This window comes from Dasypus novemcinctus, chromosome 12 (genome assembly GCF_030445035.2).
Source record: "Dasypus novemcinctus isolate mDasNov1 chromosome 12, mDasNov1.1.hap2, whole genome shotgun sequence".
Taxonomy (NCBI): Eukaryota; Metazoa; Chordata; class Mammalia; order Cingulata; family Dasypodidae; genus Dasypus; species Dasypus novemcinctus.
The window spans coordinates 96,737,794-96,757,162 of NC_080684.1; the positions used below are offsets into that span (position 1 = coordinate 96,737,794).

The 19,369-nt window shown below is 61.2% G+C and overlaps 1 protein-coding gene across 1 annotated transcript; it reads left to right on the top strand.

The window, feature by feature from the left end:
* The first annotated feature begins 2,099 nt into the window (after positions 1 to 2,099).
* On the top strand, positions 2,100 to 18,095 carry NCF4 (neutrophil cytosolic factor 4). Its single transcript, XM_058308756.2, has 10 exons — positions 2,100 to 2,352; positions 7,149 to 7,233; positions 7,591 to 7,744; positions 9,988 to 10,058; positions 12,647 to 12,774; positions 13,703 to 13,760; positions 14,337 to 14,435; positions 16,013 to 16,143; positions 16,329 to 16,394; positions 17,730 to 18,095. Exons 1-10 carry the CDS (start codon positions 2,321 to 2,323, stop codon positions 17,923 to 17,925), a joined length of 1,020 nt encoding a protein of 339 aa, XP_058164739.1. The 5' UTR covers positions 2,100 to 2,320; the 3' UTR covers positions 17,926 to 18,095.
* The last annotated feature ends 1,274 nt before the right edge of the window (positions 18,096 to 19,369 follow it).

Genomic DNA, 19,369 nt, shown 5'->3' on the forward strand with positions numbered 1-19,369 from the left:
CTTCAAACTATTTTTATGTAATGCCTCGGCTTGGGATTTCTGTACCATATGGGTAGCTCACCCAGTGCATGCTTCAGGCTTCAGTTTCTGGTCTGGTGGACCTGTCCCTTGTTCCAGCCGTGGACAGGGAGAGCACCTGGGTCCCTGCAGTTACCCTGGCTGACGGCTGAGAAATTCTGTTCCCCTCGTTAGTTCTGGCACCCGACTTCATGCTGGGGGCTCGGATTTGAGCCCAGGCTGACAGCAGGACGCGTAGCCAAGACCTAGTCCTAGGGTAGGCATCAAAGTCTCAGCCCCCACAACCCGGATGCACCCTGGTTCCCAGCGACTGTGGGCACCAGCTCCTCTCCCTGGGGCAGCTCCCTGTCCCTTCTTTCAGAGCCTTTGAGTCACAATTTCTGCTTTTCAACATGGCTGTGTGTGTAACATATTTACAAACACGGCAGCCAGCATTTTTACATGTTTGGGGCAGGATGGGGAATAGCAGCTTCTGTTCACTCTGCCTTCTTGATTAATCTCTGTGTTCCAAATGCCTTGCCCAAGAAATGGTGGTTGACGACGGCTCTCTGGTTTTTCCTTTTTTTGTACCTGCCTCTGTCATCTCCAACCAACTCCGTCTCCACCTCCCAAGGAGTCCGTAAAGGATCCCGGTTTCGGAAGAGTGCTTGGGCCTGGCCTGGCTGGACGAGGACGGGGAGATCCTGGCTGGGTCAGGGCTGTGGCCTGGGCCCAGAGCATGCCCCGCCCGGGGATCTGGCCTGGCGCAGGCTGTGTCTGGGGCAGAGGCTCCCTTGGGGAGGTGGGTGAAGCAGGACGAGGCTGCCAGCTGCTCTCTGTGCTCCTGGGAGCCAGACAGTCGGAAGGCACCCGGGAAAGGCTCCTGTCACCACTGCTTGGTCTGGGAAGTGAGAGGCCTGGGGGGACCCCAGCCCCACCTGCCATCAGCTGCTGTGTGCCCGCAGACCCCCGCCCATTCCTGGGCATTCCTAATGCAGGCTGGGGTTAGGGCAGAGGGGCCAGCCTCTCAGAAGGGCCCCCGCGCAGCACCGCAGGCCTCAGGCCACGGCTCCCGCGGCGCCTCCGTCCTTCCTCGGTTGTCCTTCCGCTCTGTATGAACGTGTGACCGGCTGGGGGTTACCGGGTGTGGCTGTGCCCACTCCCCCGTGGACTTCTTCTCTTCGAATCAAACAGCCACGCAGGTTAGAGGGAGCCACGGAATCACCAGCCGGAAGCATTTCATTCACTCACCAAACCTGGGCCAGGTACTTTGCCAGGAGCCTGGCGCTGCGCTAGCCGGGGAGGCGGTCGTTAAACATATAGACGCACAGGCAAACAGGAAATGACCGCTGCTCCCAGGGCGCTGAAGCAAAAGGGCAGGGATCTGCGAAAAGATGTAATGGGGGAGGGGGCGTAATTTAGGGTGAGAGGTCAGGGAAGGCCCCTCTGAAGAGCCGACTTCCAAGCCGAGGCCTAGAGGAGGCAAGGAAAGGAGCGTTCCAGCAGAAGGAGCAGCCGTGGGAAGGCCGTGCTATACACGGAACGTTCTAGAAAGGGGAAGCGCTCAGGAGAGGAGGCTGGGGAAGCCCTCAGGGCCTCCAGGGCTGGGGGCAGGCAGGGCGGGAAGGGGTTTGGACCTTCTCCTGACCGCAGGGCAGAGCAGGTGAAGAGCGAAGTGGGAGGAGTGGGCTCAGGTTTCTCCTGTGGAGCTCTCGCTGCTTGGCAGCCGCGGGGAGAGGGCCGGCCCTGCCAGGCCTGGGCTCGGGATCTAGGGAGGAGGAGAGCTTGCCCCAGAGCTCCGGGGTGAGGCGAGAGCGGAGCACAGAGCAACCGTCACATGCTCCTGCGACAGCGGGGCCTGTGGGCACAGCTCTCCCGCAGCAGGGGGAACCAGGGAGGCTTCCTGGAGGCGGTGGCGTTTGAATGGCAGGATGGCAGGCAAGGCGGGGGCCAGCCCTGCAGGCCTGGGGAGGAGCTGACCCAAGGCTGGGCAGTGAGGGAGGTGCCAGGGATGGGGAGTGACGCTCGGAGGTCGCTGCGGGACCCTCTGGTTTTCTAAGCCCTGCCCACGAAGGAAGTTCCCAAGGGCCCCAAGTCAGTGGGTTCCTGCCAAACCAGCTCCCAGGGCGGACACTTCCCCAATCGCTGCGAGCTGGAAGGTGGGCCGAGAGGAAGCAGCGCCGCACGCCAGGAGGCGCTTCCTCTAGCATGGAGGGGGTGGGGCCTCCCCAGAGGCCACCCCGAGGGACTCCCAGGAGCACCCGCCCCGCCGCAGGGAGGCTGGCGGGAAGTGAGACCCCCGCCCCCCGCGCGCGCACCCGCCATGGCCCTGGCGCAGCAGCTGCGGGCCGAGAGGTGAGTGCGGCGCGGCCCGGCCTCCGCGCCCTTCCCCCCGGGCGCCCCGGGCTTCCTGCGGGCGCGCAGGCTGGGTTGAGTCAGAACCCGAATACGCAGAAGCGCCGGCTCTTAGAACAGCTTTAAGGAACCTGCGCGAGGTCGCGCACCTCCCCCTGGCACGGCTGTGGAAACCGAGGCTCCGAGCCGGGGGCGAGTCACGCCAGGGTCACACGAGTGGGCGGCCGTGTCCGGGCGGGAACCGAGGCGTCCTGAGCCGGAGCTCCTGTCTCCACACCGTGGTCAGAAATGGCTTCTCTTCCTTTCAGACGGAAGCACAGAAGGGGGCTCGTTCTCCCTCCTTATCCAAGACTCGGCTCAAATGCCACCTCCTCTGAGAAGCCTTCCCCGATAGCCCCTTCCTCCCCACTCTCTGACCCTGCTTCCTTTTTTCTGTATAGTCCTTGTCTGCTGGCACTGTGTCACCTACTTGTTTATCTGATGGCACTGCATTACCTACTCGTTTGTCACTTTTTCTCCATCGCCACCCCCCATTAGCAGCAAGCTCCACGTGGGCTCTGTCCCTGCTGTGTCCCTAGGATCCAGAGCAGAGCCTGTGCAGAGAACGTGCTCAGTGTTGCTGACTGAGTTAATGAACGGCTCTCTGAGCTGGAAAACGTCCCTAGACCCTTCTAGTCCCTCCCTGTCATGGTAGAGATGAGAAGGCGGCGAGGCTGGGGCTGGGACCCTGGCTTCCTGGTGGCCGGAGCCTGCCCTGGCCTCTCAGCCAGCGCTCTGTGAACGTTTTCACGGTAACAGCACCGTGCTGCGAGCCGTGGTGGCCCCGAGGAAACAAGGCTTGGTTCTCGGCCTCCCGGATGGGAACAGGGGTGACACCAGAAAGAGGGTGTCTGTGCGGACCGCGGGGGCGCCTGAGGGTGGCTGCGCTGGGGGAGGCTGCCGGAGGCCTGAGCGGGCAGCCGGGGCCCCGGGGTGGAGCCTCTGGAAGTGGGGCCTGGGGTTGAGGGTCAGCCTGCGGGGTGGGGAGGGGGTCCCAGAAGCAGATGCTTCCAGGGGGAGCGGAGCCACCGAGGCGGGGCTGGGCGCTGGGCTGAGGTCTCCAGCCGGGTTCCAGCCCCCCTTCCCCGCAGCTGCTCCCCGGAGTCAGGGCCTGGGGGCAAGCCCGAACCTTCACAGCAGCCGCTGGGGGAGGCTGGTGGCACTTCCTGTTTCTGGGGCTCAGGGGCAGGCAGCGCGTGTGTTCCTTCCCCCCCAGGCCCCGTCCCTCTTCAGCCTGGGAGGGGGAAAGCCTGCCCCTGCCGCCCCAGCCTGGGGCCTCCCTGCCCCTCCAGCGCCTTCTCTGGAAATGGTCCTGGATTTGCTCAGGCGCAAGCAGAGGCTCCAGGGACAGGGTGACGGCTGTCACGTCGCAGGACTCTCCAAACACCCGAGATGCCAGAGGTGTTGGAGCACCTTCTGTGTACCTGGCGCCACGGCCCTTGTATGAACTGCCCCCAAGCCCCTGCCTGTCCGAGTCAGGCTCTCAAGCTGTTCCGTGAACACTGAGGCATCGGAAGCCTTGAGCATCCCCGCCCCGCGGGCCCCGAGCGGACGCTGGCTCCGAAGGAGCTGGGCGAGCACTGGCCTCCCAGGGCGCAGCCCCTCCAGGGGTGGGGGCTGCACTCCCCGGGCCACTGCGGCATCCTGGGCCCAGCAGGCAGAGGACTTGCTAAGACACAGATAAAGATGGTGGCTTTTGTTGAGCACCTACTATGCGCCCAGTGCCGCTTGGGCCCTGGGGGGGGGGTGGGGGTGGGGACGGGAGGAAGCGCAGTCCCTGCTCTTGTGGAGATTTTAGGGCTGTGCTTGTCACAGATGTGAGTCCATAGCCACCCAAACCCCCACGTGCTCCTCCTGCCCCATGTCACAGAGGAGAGGGGGGAGCAGAGAGCAGGGAGGAAACGTGCCCCCGCGGGCCGCGGCAGAGCAGAGGCGGGGGCTTCATCTTTGCAGGTGGCTCTGCTGCCCTGGCCGCTTTGCACAAGCCTGACCATGTCCGTCCCTGCTGGCCGCCCCCCTTCCTCACCACTGCCACCCCAGGGAGAAGGCGAAGGCCCTTCGCGAGTGGGCCCTGCCGTCTCTCTGGCTTCATGGCTCTTCACTTCCGGCCTCTAGCTCTGTGCTAGGGCCATACTTGACTCGCCACTGCCCACGGTTCCCTGAATTTGCCCCGTCTTGACAGCCCTGGTTTCCCGCCATCCTGTGGCCAACTCATTTTTGCTTTTCCCAGCTCACCACCTGTGCCGCTTCTTCCAGGAAGCCCTCCCTGGCCACCCCCAGTCTGGGTGGGTCCTTGCTTCCCTGTCTGGTATCCCCAAACCCACCAGCTCCAGAGGGTCTGTGGGCCAGCACTGGCTTCTATGAGGGGCTGTATAACAGCCTGGCTCTCTGTTGCAGCTCAAAACCCCGGGCGCTTTGCCTTCCTCGCATTTCTGACCATTTCAATTATTCGTTGGCTGTCTGACTCCTCCACTCGGCTGTCAGATCCTAATGGGCTCAGCACAGTGTCAGCTCTACTGTTAACTGTCACCCCGGGGGCCGTGTAATGGTGTGGGGAGCAAAATTTGGGAGCCAAACCCCTTGGGCTCAGGTCCCAGCTCCCCGCCTTTCTTGGGCAAGTTAGTTCACCTCTCTGTGCCTCAGTTTCCTCACCTGGGGCATGTGGTGCACTCAGGAAGTATCAGGGGTCTCGCTACCGCCCACCCTGCCCGGCTCCCTGTTCCGCTCCCCTGGTTCTCTCCCGCCCCACCCCGTCCTACTGCAGATGAAAAGTGCAGCGTCAGGGGCGAAGGGGGGGGGAGGAAGCCCTCAAGGTGTCACCACAGGGCACGGGTGGAAAGTGAGTGGGGAGGCTGCCAGGGAAGGGGGTCTCCTCTGCCCGCCCGCCGCCACCTGGACTCGCCGCCCGGAGCAGCCCCTGAGCCCTGTGCAGAGCCAGGACACGGGCAGACGCGGGTCACGCAGGGACCAGGTTCTCCTGGGGGCGTGACAAGCCCGGAGGCTCAGGACACGGCACCCACTCCCCCTGCCCCCAGGTTTCCCAATTGCCACAACAGAAGAGCCCTAACTGCACTGTTTCCTCGTCTGTCCCGAGCAGCGGGACGCGGTGGCCCTGCTTGGCTGTTCTCTCTCTCCACCTGCCTCCCAGCCCCCTTCTCTGCGCTTTGACTTCTCTTCTCCTGGAGCCTTAACCACAAGCCGTGAGCAGGTGCCTCGTACCTCTGCCACCCCTGCTGAGACACCCCCACCTGCTGAGCCCCTGCTTCCTGCTGGACATCAACGGAGGGGGGGGGGCGGCCCAAGAGGCCTCCCTAATTAGATGTCCAAAACCGAGTCCATCAACTTTGCCGTGCCTCCCACCTGTCCTGGTCAGAAATCTGGGGGTCACCCTTGACACTACCCTTGCTTTCACCCCACATCCAATCAGTCCCTGAATCCTGCTGATCATAACTCAGAAACGACTCACAAATTGGTAGTGTATCCATTGCAAATACATTAGGCTGCAGGGAATGCGGAGGAACTGATAGTGGCTAAATAAGCAGAGATTTTTTTTTTTCTTCACGTAAATAGAAGTCCAATGGTGGGTCACAGCTGTTTTGTAGCTCAGCGACTTTGGGACTAACATCCTGGGTATTCCTTTGGTCTTCCTCATGATTTGCCTCATGTGTGCTACATGGCTGCTGCAGGTCCAGCTATCACACCTTTTCTCAATGCAAGCAGAATGGGGCAGGGGGAAGTCCATGCTGAGCTTGTCAATCTCCCTGGCTCAGGAAAGCTAATGCTCTTGAGAGGCCCCTGCAGCAGATTTCCTCTCAGGTCTCGTGGGCCAAAACTGGTCACATGGCTGTCCCTACCTGCAAGGGGGGCTGGAAACAGAAACAGGGCCATTAGGTTTGGGTCAGCCCAGTCCTGCCTGGGGCTAGGCCATCGGCACCTGAACGAGCTGGAGCTCAGCCAGCCCGGAAGAAGCCGGGACACAACAGATGCTCACGTGCCTCCAAGATGGTGTCCCTGTATGTCCCCTCCTCCTGTCCCTGCTGTGCCTTCCTGTCCTGCTCAGGCCCGTGTCCTAGCTCAGCTGGACTGCTCCAGTCCCCCCCAGGCCCTGTCCCTCCTTTTCTCTCCGTGCGGCTGCCTGCACTGGTCTCCCAGCGCCGGGATCATGGCGTGTCTGACTTTGGTCTGAAGCCCCGCGTGGTTCCTGGTGGCCGGGAGGCGTCCCCGCGCTCGGCACTCGAGGCCCTGCGTGGACTGTCCCTCATCGGTCTGTTCAGTCTCAGGCCACACCAGGCTCCAGCCGCGCGAGGTCTGGGCCCACGCCTCAGGCACTGGAGCCTTAGCACACGCTGTTCCCACTGCCCGGAAGGCACCCCACGGGTCATCTCCTAGGGTCCCGCACCCCTGGGCATGGCCGCCGACTCCCCTTGGGGCTCCCACAGCCCCTGCTCAGAGTGGTGGCCTTCGTTCACCCCCGTGGACAGGGCTAGGACAGAGCCCTGCGGGAGGAGGGGCCGATGCCTCGCTCCGGAACGGTCCAGGCGGCTGCAGAGCAATTTGTTGGGGTCTAAGAGGACGGTCCCCACGTGGGCCCCTCCCCAGACGCCGCCCTCGGGGCCTGGGTGGGGCCTGCTCATATCCGTTTCCAGCGCGGGTGCCGAGCGAGGGGGCGCCCGGGCTCGCCTTGCGCACTGCCCCGCGCCGAGCAGCCCCCGGCGCGCCAGGGGGTAACGGGCGCCTTTCCCTCTGGCCTCCGCCAGCGACTTTGAACAGCTTCCCGATGACATCCCCATCTCGGCCAACATCGCCGACATCGAGGAGAAGAGGGGCTTCACCAGCCACTTCGTAAGAGACGCCCCCGGGCCGCGCCTCGCCGCCTCGTTCCCTGCGGCTCGCCCCCAGGCTGACCCTGTCCCCACCCCCGAGAGTATCCCCCAGACCTGCAGAGGTTTTTGGGTCACGGTGACTTGGGGTGGGGGTGCTCGTGGCACCTAGGGGGTGGTGGCCGGGGATGCTGGTGACCAGCCCACAACACTAAGGACAGCCTCCCCCACCCCCCGAAGAGTTATGTGGCCCCAGATGGCCACGGTGCCGCGGCTGGGTCCCCGCTCTGCCTCTGTGGCTCTGTGCCTGTCCCTTCCAGCCCGGGAGCCTCCGCCCCTGCCTCGGCCCCTCCTGGCCCCTGACCGCCGCCCTCCCCAGGTTTTTGTCATCGAGGTGAAGACCAAAGGGGGTACCAAGTACCTCATCTACCGCCGCTACCGCCAGTTCTACGCCCTGCAGACCAAGTTGGAGGAGCGGTTCGGGCCCGAGAGCAAGGGCAGCGCGCTCACCTGCAGCCTCCCCACGCTCCCAGGTAGGGCCTGCGGTTCCCGCCCTGCCCCGCGGAGCCGGGCGACCCTCTGCCCCGCGACAGCCGGGGCGGCCGGTCCTTCCGGCTCGGCCTGAGACTGGGGGGTTCCTGTCCTTTAGCGCTCCTCCTGGCAGCCAGGTGCCCCCCCCCAGCTCTCTGCGTCACCCATGACCTTCACCGCCAGCACTGCGGCCTCACCGGCCGTGATCTCCTGGGCTGCGATGGCCTTTATTTACAGCCCCCGAGGCTGCAGGTCTGACCGTCCCCTCGGAGACAGGAATTCCAGGGTCTCCCCCTAAACCCAACGGCGTGTTCCAGCCCCCCACCCCTTCCACGAGACCTGCCCTCCAGCTCACAGGCTCGGCTGCCCCTCCCCTGGCCCTCCCCCCTTCCCAGTCCTCCGGGGCACTGGGTCTCCCGCCGGCGCAGCCCCCACCCCTGACCCCTGCCTCCTTGTCCTTCCTCCCCATGGGCAGCTCCAAACCTCTGGCTTCTCCTTTCCGCCCCCGCCGCTAGGTGTGGATTGGGTGGGTGACCGCAGCACCCCTGCATGCCCCGCCGCTGGGTGCGGATTGGGTGGGTGACCGCAGCACCCCTCCGTGCCCCGCCGCTGGGTGCGGATTGGGTGGGTGACCGCAGCACCCCTCCGTGCCCCGCCGCTGGGTGCGGATTGGGTGGGTGACCGCAGCACCCCTCCATGCCCTGCGGATGGAACAGTGCACCCTTTCCAGCCCTGCCCCAAGCCCTGAGACCATTTCCGACCTCCCCTCGAGCTCCAAACCCCACTCCAGCTCCCTCTTCCCTCTGATTTCCACTCCCTGTTGCCCTCCAAGGAAGCCAAAGCGCCCCCGTGGGCTCCTCCCGTCCCGTCCCCTTGCACCTGTCTTCCCCTTCCTCCCTGTGTGGCAGGGAAGTGTTGTCCCTGCTCCGAGCCAACCTCTCCTCGCCGCACTGCGGTGCTTTCCCACCCCCGGCCTGCACCCCCAGTCTTCTCCCTCCCTAAGCATCTGCTCCACTCTCTTCTGTCTAGAAACACGGCCTGCAAATAAACCTTCCTGCCAGAACCCCCCTCCATCCGCGTGTCCCCGGCGCCCTCCAAGGTCTCTTTTCCTTCCTTTCCCAATAAATCTTCCTTCGCCATCTCACCTTTTCGGCTCCTGTCCCCTTCTCAGCCCCCCAGCTTGTACCCCTGAAATGTGGCTCGGCCCCCGGATCCGTGGCCTCTTCTTTCCGACTCTGGAGGCAGAGCGCAGGCCTTGCTTCGCTGACTCACTTCCTCCACCGTCCCCGCGCTCCGGCGCTGCCTGCGCTGGCACCCGCGCCTCCGGATTCCCTTCCCAATCTCCAGCTCCTCCGTTTAGAATCTCCCTCTCAGATGCCCCTTTCGAGGTAGACGCTCTCCCCACCGCTGTTGTCCTCTGTCTCGTCTCGCCCCAAGCTCGTCCAGGCACCCTGACCCGTCCGTGCCTCAGCTCCCATTGCCACCTTCCTGCTACTAACTCCCCAGGGCTGGCCCCCCCAGGGCCTCGGAAGCAGCCCCGGCCCCCAGCACCTGCCATCTCGGGACAGTAAGCCAGGCCGGGCCACGCTGGACCCCTGGGAGCAGCCCCGCCGGAGGCCCTGCTTGAATGACCGAGGACCTTCGTCTCCTGGTCGGCCATCGTCTGTCCCTTTCCCCCAGAACACTCCGCCTGGAGTTTGGGGAGTTTTTTGTGCATCCCCTCAGCATGCATTTATTGGTTTGGCCATTTTTGTAGAACTGTGGCCTTCACCTTGACAGCATATTGGAATGACCTTGAGAGATTTAAAAAATAGTGAGGCGAGCCTGGCCCTGGAGCCGCTAAGGCAGCTGCTCTGGGGCAGGACCTGCCCACGGCACCCTCCACAGGTGACTGGCCTGTGTAGCTCAGAGCGAGGACCCCTGCCCTCGATGGGTGTACAACTGCGTGCAGAACAAGGGTCCCATTCCTTTGGGACTTAGAGCCCCCTGTGTGTGTGTCTTTGGAGGAGCAGGCAATAAACAAACAACAAAAACAGGGGCCAGTCAGAGAGCTGGGGCGGGAGGCCGGAGGTGCCCGTGTGGCCACTGCAGATAGACGGTCAGGGCAGAAGGCGCCACCGTGGAAAAATAAGGGTGCAGCGCCCCGAGCCGGCGGAGGGAGGTCCACTCCCGCCTGGGCGGGTAGCCGAGCCCTGGAGGCACGGTGCTGGGTGAGGCTCCCCAAACAGCCCTTTGCCCTCCTCAGCCAAGATCTACATGGGCGTGAAGCAGGAGATCGCCGAGATGCGGATCCCAGCCCTCAACGCCTACATGAAGGTACGGGCGCGGCCGTGCGGGCGCGGGGAGGGGTGACGCGGTGGCCGGGGCGCCGCCTCTGGGGCATGGCTTTGGGAACGGGCCGGGCTCTCCAGCCCCGAGGAGCCCCCTCCATCTTCAGTCCCTAAATGCCTGGCCTGGGAGGGGAGCAGCATGTGTTGACGGCTCCAGGGTGGGGGGCAGGGGCAGCGGCGCCAGGGCAAGGAGACCCCCTGCAGTCAGCGAATGCTCCCATGAGGCCTAAGCCCCGGGCAGGTGTTCAGACACCCCCTGCCCCGCAGGCACACCGACACAGGGAACCACAGAGCAAGGGGGCCTGGGCTGTACAGCGGGGGCGCGCCCATCGGGGTCATGGCTCGCTCATGCTGCGCCCTTGTGCCAGCTAGAGAGAGGCTGAAGACCCTTCCCCGGGGTGCAGGCTGGATTTTAGTCACCCTTGTGGATCCTGGCTGGGTGCCCTTGTGTCTCCCCCAATCTGCAAACCGTGTGCATCACTACGAGATGGGAGCAGAGGGAAGAGTATTTTAAAGGAAAAGCCAGGGTGGTCTGGAAAGCCGCCCCACCAATCAGGGTGTCCAAGGAAGGAACAGTATTCCCTGCAAGGTAGTGAGCTGCCCAGCATTAGAGGCATACAAGTCAAAGTAGATGGCACCTTGGGGAAGCTGGAGAAGGAAATCCTCTTCGTTGCCCAGAGAGTCCTCACAGGCAGCCAAAGGCTCCACCTCCTCTTCGACTCCCGCGGCTGAGGAACACTGAGCTAGGGGCTCTGGTCTTGGCTCCAGTGTAGCAGGCTGGGTGATTTGGGGGTGAGTTGCCTATCCTCGCTAGGGATGGGGCAGCGCCTCCATCCTCCAGTCTCCTGGGAGTGAAGTTGGGATCTATTGAGGAAAGGGTGGGAAAGTGCTTTGTAAGCCTGCCCTGGCCTGGGGGAGCCTGACTTCTCCAGGGCAGGAGGCCTGCGGAGGAGGTGCGGGGCGGGGGAGGTGGCCGGCTGGCTCTGCCCAGTGGCTGCAGGGGTCCTGGGATCTGAACCAGATGCCACGGGGAACAGGGAGGGGGGTGGGGAAGCTCTGCGGGCTCCAGCCCTGGAGGTGGCTCCCCTCAAGGAGGGGATGTGACAATCGCTTGACTGCTCAGGTGGCTCATGGCTGGAAGAGGGGAGTTCATTGCCAAGCTTGGGCCCTTCCTCTCCCACCAGCAGCTCCCCCTGGTCTTACAACCAGCGGTCCGAAGGATTCCATCCCTGCCTGTTTGTGTCTGATTGGTTTCCTAGATCAGTCGATATGGGAATCCCTGCTCTGGCCACCCCATCCCTCTGTTTGCACATCCTCTGTGACAGGGAGCTCACTACCACTCACTCTCCTCCGCCCCTGGCTGCCTGTCCCATTGATGGACAGCTATTCAAAGAGGCTGAGCCCCTGGAACTCCCACCCCTGGGGGACCCGTCGCCTTCCTTGAGAAGAATACGGGACCTGTGATAGCTGGAACTGCGTGAGGGGCTTTGCCTGGCAGCCGGGAGGCTCCTGGTAGACGTTTCTTGGATAAGTGAAGATTCTTATTTAGTCCCTCACTAACTTTTTGGGTACTATCATCCCTATTGACAAACAAGGATGCAGAGGTGACAGGTGAAGCCACGTGCAGAGCCGGCAGGTAGGAGGGCCGGGATTTGAATGCACGTCTGCGTCAAGGCAGGGCTTGTGCTCTGACCCGCTGGCTACGTCGTGATGAGAATGACAACAAAGATGACAGCACCTAACAGGTGGAGCCCTTGCTGTGACATCTCCACTTATTCAATCCTTACACAATCCCGTGAGGCAGGTGCTGGGATTTCCCCCTTTTTATCAATGAGGAGATGGCGGCATGCTCGCCCAAGGTCACCCCTCGTGAGGGGCAGGGCTGGGGTTCCATCTCAGGTCATCCTGGCGTGGCGTCGTGCCCAGGCCCTGCCACTTCCTGGCTCTGCCACCCTGAGTAGACACTTCCCTTCTCTGAACCTAGTTTCCTTTACCGTGTTATGAAATAAAATGTCAGGAAGCATTTTTCAGGCCATAATTTAGGTTGCTTGGGGTCCCTCTCCCCACTGCTGTCTCATCTTGAGCTGAGGGTGGGCCTGGATGCCACCAGCGCTGTCACTTGCTAGCTGTGTGGCCTTGGACAGGTGTCTTTGTGTCTCTGATCCTAACTGAGGTGCAATGAGGCAGTCAGGGCAGTGCCTCCACCGTCACGACGACTCACGTCACCTGCCACCACCATCATCCTCATGTCTGGGGACCTGGAGGTCTCTTCCAAATAAACCGCCCTCAGGCCAGTTGTCTCCCCCGACCTTGAGCCCAGGAGCAAAGCCTGTGAGATGTTACCTTCATCCTGATGAGATTTTTTATTATTATTATTTTTTTAAAATTACATTAAAAAAAATGAGGTCCCATTCAACCCCACCGCCCCCGCCCCCCATCCTGATGAGATTTTTAAACTCTCGTTTCTGTTCTTGGGCACGTAATGCATTGGCAGGGAGGGAGGGACCCTGTCGGGAGGACAGGGCTGGGGTGCCCACCACCCCTCCCCCACCTTGCACTCTCACCCGAACACAGAAGCTTCTCGGCCTGCCCATCTGGGTGCTGATGGACGAGGACGTCCGGATCTTCTTTTACCAGTCGCCCTACGACTCCGAGCAGGTGCCCCAGGCGCTGCGCCGGCTCCGCCCGCGCACCCGGAAAGTGTAAGCGTGCCCCCTGCCCCCTACCTCTCTTCCCTGGGAGGAGAGCTGGAGCAGCTCTTCCTGTCCCTGACCTCTCCAGCAGGGTGTGAGCTCCGCAAACCGAGGGCACGGCGTGGGCGGGGCAGTAAGGAAGAGGACAAGTGCAGGCACATTGACCGGGGGTTTGGCGGCTCAGTGACCACTGGGTGCCTGGAGAAAGTGGGAGCAGGGGGAGGGGGAAGAGGCACTCAATCAACAAACATTCCCTGAGCTCTCCTGGAGATGGTTTGTTTGAGCTCTGGGGGTTCCTGCTGTATCACACTGGCCCCCAGGGGGCGCTGCGACCCCCTTATTCCTAAGGCGCCGCCACTTCCTTCTTAGGGAAATAGTCAGAAAATCCAAACAGCTCTAGTAGCGCTGGGTTTCCAAAGCCGAGGTTTCAGCTGCTCGAATTCTAGGAAAAGTAGGGAACGGTGTTTGCCAGCCCCTGGCCTTCCTCCCCGACCTTCCCTCTTCTTCCTCCCCAAACACTGTGAAATGCCGCTGGGTCCTGGCCGACCCGCTGGCGCACGTAGGGTGCAGGTTTGAATCCCAGCTCTGCCACCTCCAGAGCCTCAGTTTCCTCAACTGAACAATTAGAGTACCTGAGTTTTCCCCAAAGGTTGGTTGTGGGAATTCAAAGGAGAAACAAATGTGAAAGGGTTGTCACCTTATAGGCACTAAACTAAGGTAAAATCCCCCCACGCCTTTCGAGCCTCTTCTCTGCCCTGCAAAGGGGGTGGCACTTCCCGCCTCCAGGGGCGCCGAGAACGCTGTCCCTGGCAGGGTGGTGCTGGCGAGGGGCGCTGCAGCTGTGTGCTGTTGTGTTTTAGCATCCTCCCCTTGCCTTGCCTCCCCACACCTGGTGAGGGACTCAGGCGGGCCGACAAACCCTCTTCTCTCTCCACAGCAAGAGCGTGTCCCCGCAAGGCCCCGGCTTTGACGGCCTGGCAGCTCCACGAGCAGAGGTACCCCGGGCACCGGCAGGGCCCCTCGCCTGGGCAGCAGCCCCCTCTTCCCGGGCCGGCCGATCAGTCCCCCCGGGCGCCAGCCATGTGCCCAGGATGGGGCTGGGGTGCTGGTGGGTGTGAGGGGCTACAGCCTGACTCTGACAATGAGTTAGGAGCGGGAGGGGACGTGGCAAGCCCCTGGAGGCGGGGGGAGCGGGCATCCATCCACTCACCCGCACGCTTTCCTGGGCCCACGGCCTGGCCTGGGTGAGGCTGTGCTGGAAGCGAGGAGCTAAGGGTATGGCTCCTGGAAGCACCTGGTGAGGCCCAGGGGCCAGGGAACGTGGGCCCCCCAAGGGTGCTCCTCCCTTCCCCTCCGTGCTCTTCGGTGCTGGGCTGGAGGAGCAGGCAGTCTGGAGGCAGGGAGCCCTTGGTTCAAGTCCTGGCTCCACCACCAGCCAATGGGCTTGCCTCATCCTCTCTGAGCCTCAGTTTCGTCATCTGTAAGATGGGCATGTCGAAGTTCATAATAGCACGTGGGTGGGTGCTAGTGAGTGCCGGTTCCCTCCCTCCTCGCCCCTGCTTTTCTCCCAGGCCTTGTTTGACTTCACTGGGAACAGCAAACTGGAGCTGAGTTTCAAAGCTGGGGACGTGATCTTTCTTCTCAGTCGGGTCAACAAGGACTGGCTGGAGGTGAGGCCGCTTCAGGGGCCCGTGGGGGCTCGAGGCCAGGGACAGCCCTGGAGGCGTGCGTGTGTGTGTGTGTGTGTGTGTGTGTGTGTGTGTGAGAGAGAGACCCAGAGACGCAGCCCCTGGGGGAGGCAGGTGTGGGGCAGGAGCAGAAGCCCCGGAGCCAAGCTACCTGCGTTTGTTTCTGACTCCAACAAACTGTCAGATCAGTCAAGTCCGTTAAACTACCGCGTTTAGCCTCCTGGTCTAAGCAGGGTCTCTTAGCGCCAGCACTATTGCCATTTGGGGCTGCGTAATTCTTTGTTGGGGGAGGCTGCCCTGTGCTTTGTAAGATGTTTATAGCACTCCACCTCCTTCTGACAATCAAATGTCTCCAGACATCTGTCTGGGGGGGGGGGAGCAAAATTTCCCCTGGTTGAGCTCACTGGTTTATAATACGGGGATTGCATTGCTCACTGGTTTATAATACGGGGATTGCACTGCTTACTCTGCACGCAGCAATAAAAGGTGGTAATGAAGAGCTGCCTGCTTGGGGTTGTGTTTTTAACTGGTTTTACAGCCTTGGGAAACTTGCTCAAGCTGGTGGTTTCCTTTTCTGTAAACGCAGATAATACTGGCCGTTTACACACGTGAGTGCCAAGTGGGAGGTGGGCGTCCACAGAGAGCCCTGGGTACAGAGCCCCGTGCTGTGCAAAGGCCCTGGGAGCTCTGGATGAGACGGCTCCACTGGGGACAGGGGTGCGGGGTAGGGACAGGTCCCTCGTGTCCAGGGGGTGGAGGGGAGCAAGGGACATTGCTCTGTGGACCTGGCAGTTTCAGTATGACCCTGATTCTGGAGCTCTGTCTCCGGAGGGTCAGCCCTGGGTCATTCTCCAGAAGCAGGAAATGTTTATCATCTTCCTATTTTCTGGAAATTCCATGTGCCAGTGTGCCGGCTAACTTCTGTCCTCGGGCAGGGGGAAGGACAGTCGCAGGGGAGGGGACGCTTTGAACCTCTGTATATACATCTGTGACATGGGGAGTAAAGAATACGTCTTCCATAGCGTTGGAGGGTCGAGAGAAAGCGTGAACGGAACAGACCGGGGCTGGGTCTTGGGCTGCCGCGTGGGAGAGGAGTTGGGCCAGCGGAACAAGAGTCCCACGTTCCGTCCAGAGCAGTGGCGGGAGGTGTCTGTGGAATGGATGAATGGGTGGGAGTCGCCCCCATGCTCTCCCGCCTCCTCCCTCCTCGTTCTGTTCACCACCGCCATCTGACTCGCTCTGTAGTTCACCTGCCAAGTGTCTTTCTCTGTTTTACCCGGACTGGGTGCCCAGAGCCTGCCACGAAGCTGGTGCTCAAGAAGTTGCTGTGGAATGAATGAATGAGTGAGTGAAAGAGTGACTGAGGCGAAACCATCTTTCCAGAGAAGTTCAGGTCTCGGCCCATTTTAAAAATGAAATGTCCATCTTCTTGGGGTGAAGGGCTTGGGGAGCTCGGTCCCTCACGGAAGGAGCACGACTCCCCAGCGTTGCAGGGGCTGGGGGCTCCGCGGCTGGCCCCGCTGCCACCCCGCCCGCCAGCCCCTGCCCTCCCTCCCCAGGGCACTGTCCGGGGAACCACGGGCATCTTCCCGCTCTCCTTTGTGAAGATCCTCAAGGACTTCTCCGAGGAGGACGACCCCACCAACTGGCTGCGCTGCTACTACTACGAAGACACCATCAGCACCATCAAGTTCGTGGCTGGGAGGGCGGGGCCCGCGCACCCTCCTTGCCCACCCCCACCCTGCCCCCACGCCACGCTCCTGCCCATCTCCCCGCTCCGGCCTCCTTGCCCGCCGCCCCCTGCCCTCTGGGTCAGCCATCCCCACCCGCCCCCTTCCGGCCTGATGCCCCTCCCCCCTGCCCATTGCCCCTCAGGGACATCGCGGTGGAGGAGGACCTCAGCAGCACCCCGCTGTTCAAAGACCTGCTGGAACTCATGAGGTGAGGGGCGGGGGCGGGGCTGGAAGGCTCAGGGAGCCTGGTGGGGAGCCCCGAGGAGCCACCCTCAAGGTGTCGGGTGCTGTGTGCTGGGTGCTTCCCGTCTGTTTTAGTCTCCCCAGGTTAGAAGCCGGCCCTGGGGCGGCGGGGAGGGGAAGGGGCTCAGCTGCAGCCCCATGTTCATGAGATTCGCTGCTTGGGCCAGCAGGCACCCCACCACCTCCCAAGCCCCAGTTCATTCGTGGACGGTTATTTTGACTATGAAATTAGTACCTAAAGAATGTCAGGATAACAGAAAGGTAGATAGAGTGAAATCCCCTGCATTTTGACTCCTCTCGTTCCTTGGCGTTCACTGGGCCGCTCGTGCACACTCACGCAGGGGGTACTTTAACCAGCTGCGCAGGACAGTCCAGGGCCGCCCCGGAGCCGAAGGCACCTTCTGCATTTTGTGGCCGTTCAGGGCACCTCCTGCCTTGTGTCTACAGTTGACAATGCCAAGATGAACATCTGTGTTCACATCTTTGTTGACTTGTCTGATTATGTCTTAGAATAATTTTCTAGAAGAAGAATTTGGGGAGCAGAGGGTTGGCGAGTCTGTTGGGCTTCTGACCTATTTTGCCAAGTTACCTGTGGAAAGTTTGGCTTGAATTTTACTTTTGCCAGGCAGGTAGGAGAGGGTGCATCTTCCTGCACCCCACTTTAGACAGCCCCAATCCTTCAAGTGCTCCGCATCAGCTGCACACAGGCATCTCTCTGGAGCTTTCTCCTGCTCTACTTTGTGGGGACCCTCCCATTCTCCTCCCCCTGCCCCACCCAGGTCTTTAATCTCCAGCACATTTATAGGAGGGACTTCAGGCTAGGGCGCTTGTTTATTGTTAAAGTCCCTTTTTTAAAAAAATGTATTGAAATATATCACTCATACATAAACATACCTAAACAATAAGTGTATAATAGTTGTGAACTTACAAACCAAACATATAGAACATGCCTCGCCCTACCACCAATAACTTGGTTGTTTTTAAACTTTTTAAACTAATGATTAAAGAGCATTGTCAAAATATTACGACTAAACAAAGTAGCTTTCCCCTCACCAGTCCCATTGTTATTATCTTCACATCATTTGTATATGGACGTCGCCCCTCCAGGTCTGGGCTGTGCATTAGGAGGTTGCATTTCTCAGCCCTCAGGCCTGTCTCAAGCTCCACCTTCTTTGGTTCTTAGATCCAGGCCCTAAGGGTCCCCTCGCCCCCTTCACGTTTAGTCCAAGGCCCCTGGCTTCTCCCCCTGGCTTCTCCCATGGGACCTGGTTAACGCTGGCTCCCTGACGTCCCCACCCAGGCGGGAGTTCCAGAGGGAAGACATCGCCCTCAATTACCGGGACGCCGAGGGGGACCTGGTTCGGCTGCTGTCGGACGAGGACGTGGGCCTCATGGTGAGGCAGGCCCGAGGCCTGCCCTCCCAGAAGCGCCTCTTCCCCTGGAAGCTGCACGTCACCCAGAAGGAGGATTACAGGGTCTACAACACAGCCCCCTGAGCTGAGCCGCGGGGGCCCCGCAAAGAGCCTCCAGGCCTGGGAGATCAAGACCAGGAAAGCTGGGAGCCAGGCTGACGGCCCGGCCCGCGTCCGCGGCACCGCAGGCCTTGGCGCTCTCTCTCTTTCTCGCTCCTCCTTATCTCTGAATTAAATAAATCAGTCCACCTGCATGGACCAGACTGGTGCAAATTATATCTTTTGGGGAAGAGAGGCGAGGAAGTAAAACCTCGTTTCGCGACCGTCCACAGGGGCCCCTCCGCGTGGGAAGGGGCCCTGGCTTCGGGCTTCTCCTGCCTCCCCTCCCCGCACGTGTGGGGACACCCACGTGACTCTCTGCTCGCAGGGCCATGCCAGTGCCAAGGCCGCGTGCCCCGCTGTGCGCTGAGTGTCGGCAGCGCTTCCTCTGCCCTCTTGTTCCCACCCTCTTAGGAGGGGACGGGGAGCCTTGTCTCCACTGTGAGCTGGGGGGACGGGGCAGGGCAGGGGACGCAGAGGAGGAGAACTTCCTCCACGAGCTGAAGCGATTTCTCACCTAATCCATCAAACTCGAGTAGGTGGGACTTCCAGAAAGGTGGTGTGAGGATCTTATCTCAGACCCTCCTCCTAGCAACAGGTGAAAATTGTTTACAAACAACCACTTAAAGTCTCTGGAAATTGTTCTAAGGGCTTACAGAAAACAGAGAAATTCCTATTCTAGAAAATCTACTAAATCTCGCCCGCTTGCTCCCATCCACATTGCCCAGCTCTCCCGGCCGATAACTCTACTCTGGGTGCTCTACTGTGGGCACGTGGGCCAAGAAGTTGAGTGGTCCCTGAAGGAGTGGCTGGTAACCCACTCGAAGCCCCAGGCAGAGGGCAGAAGAGCCAGCCAACACGGGGAGAGAATTCTAGGCCATGACCCTAATTAAAAGTCAGCCAACCAATGCCTCCCAGTTAGCATACTCCATTAACGTGAAATGCTAATCTAGTTCCCAACCCCAGCCAATGCGCTCACACGGAACCCGATGATTGACCAATTGGAGCATCGCAACTTAAGGCTCCACCCCCAGGGTGGCAGCTCAGTGAACCTAAATACAGCACAGCCCCAAAGCCAGGAGCACACTCCCTCCCTCTCCCTGGCCGGACTGCAGCCCCGAGCCCAGCTGCAACAACTCTGGGCTGTGCGCCCCCACCTTCACCCCAAGTGCGCTTCCATCCTGGCCTCGGCCAGGTGTGAGCCACAGCACTGAGCTGTAATCAAATAAATGGTCCCTGTACTGAAGTCGCATTTCTTCAATCTGAAGTCCATCCAAACCAGGAACTAAGGTGGCGATAACAGCCCCTTTCGCCTGGGCGCCTGGGCTGGGGCCGGACTTTCATCCTGCGAGGGAAGGCTGCGAGCCCTCTTCTCTGGTGTTCCAAGTAGGAGCGGCTGAGAGGATGGGCCCCCTCTGTCCACGCAGCT

Excerpts from the sequence above, each read along its gene's own strand:
- NCF4 (XM_058308756.2), top strand. The coding sequence starts at position 2,321 with ATGGCCCTGGCGCAGCAGCTGCGGGCCGAGAG. Across the intron at positions 7,234-7,590 it reads GGGGCTTCACCAGCCACTTC|GTTTTTGTCATCGAGGTGAA; the intron begins GTAAGAGACGCC and ends CGCCCTCCCCAG. Across the intron at positions 7,745-9,987 it reads CAGCCTCCCCACGCTCCCAG|CCAAGATCTACATGGGCGTG; the intron begins GTAGGGCCTGCG and ends TGCCCTCCTCAG.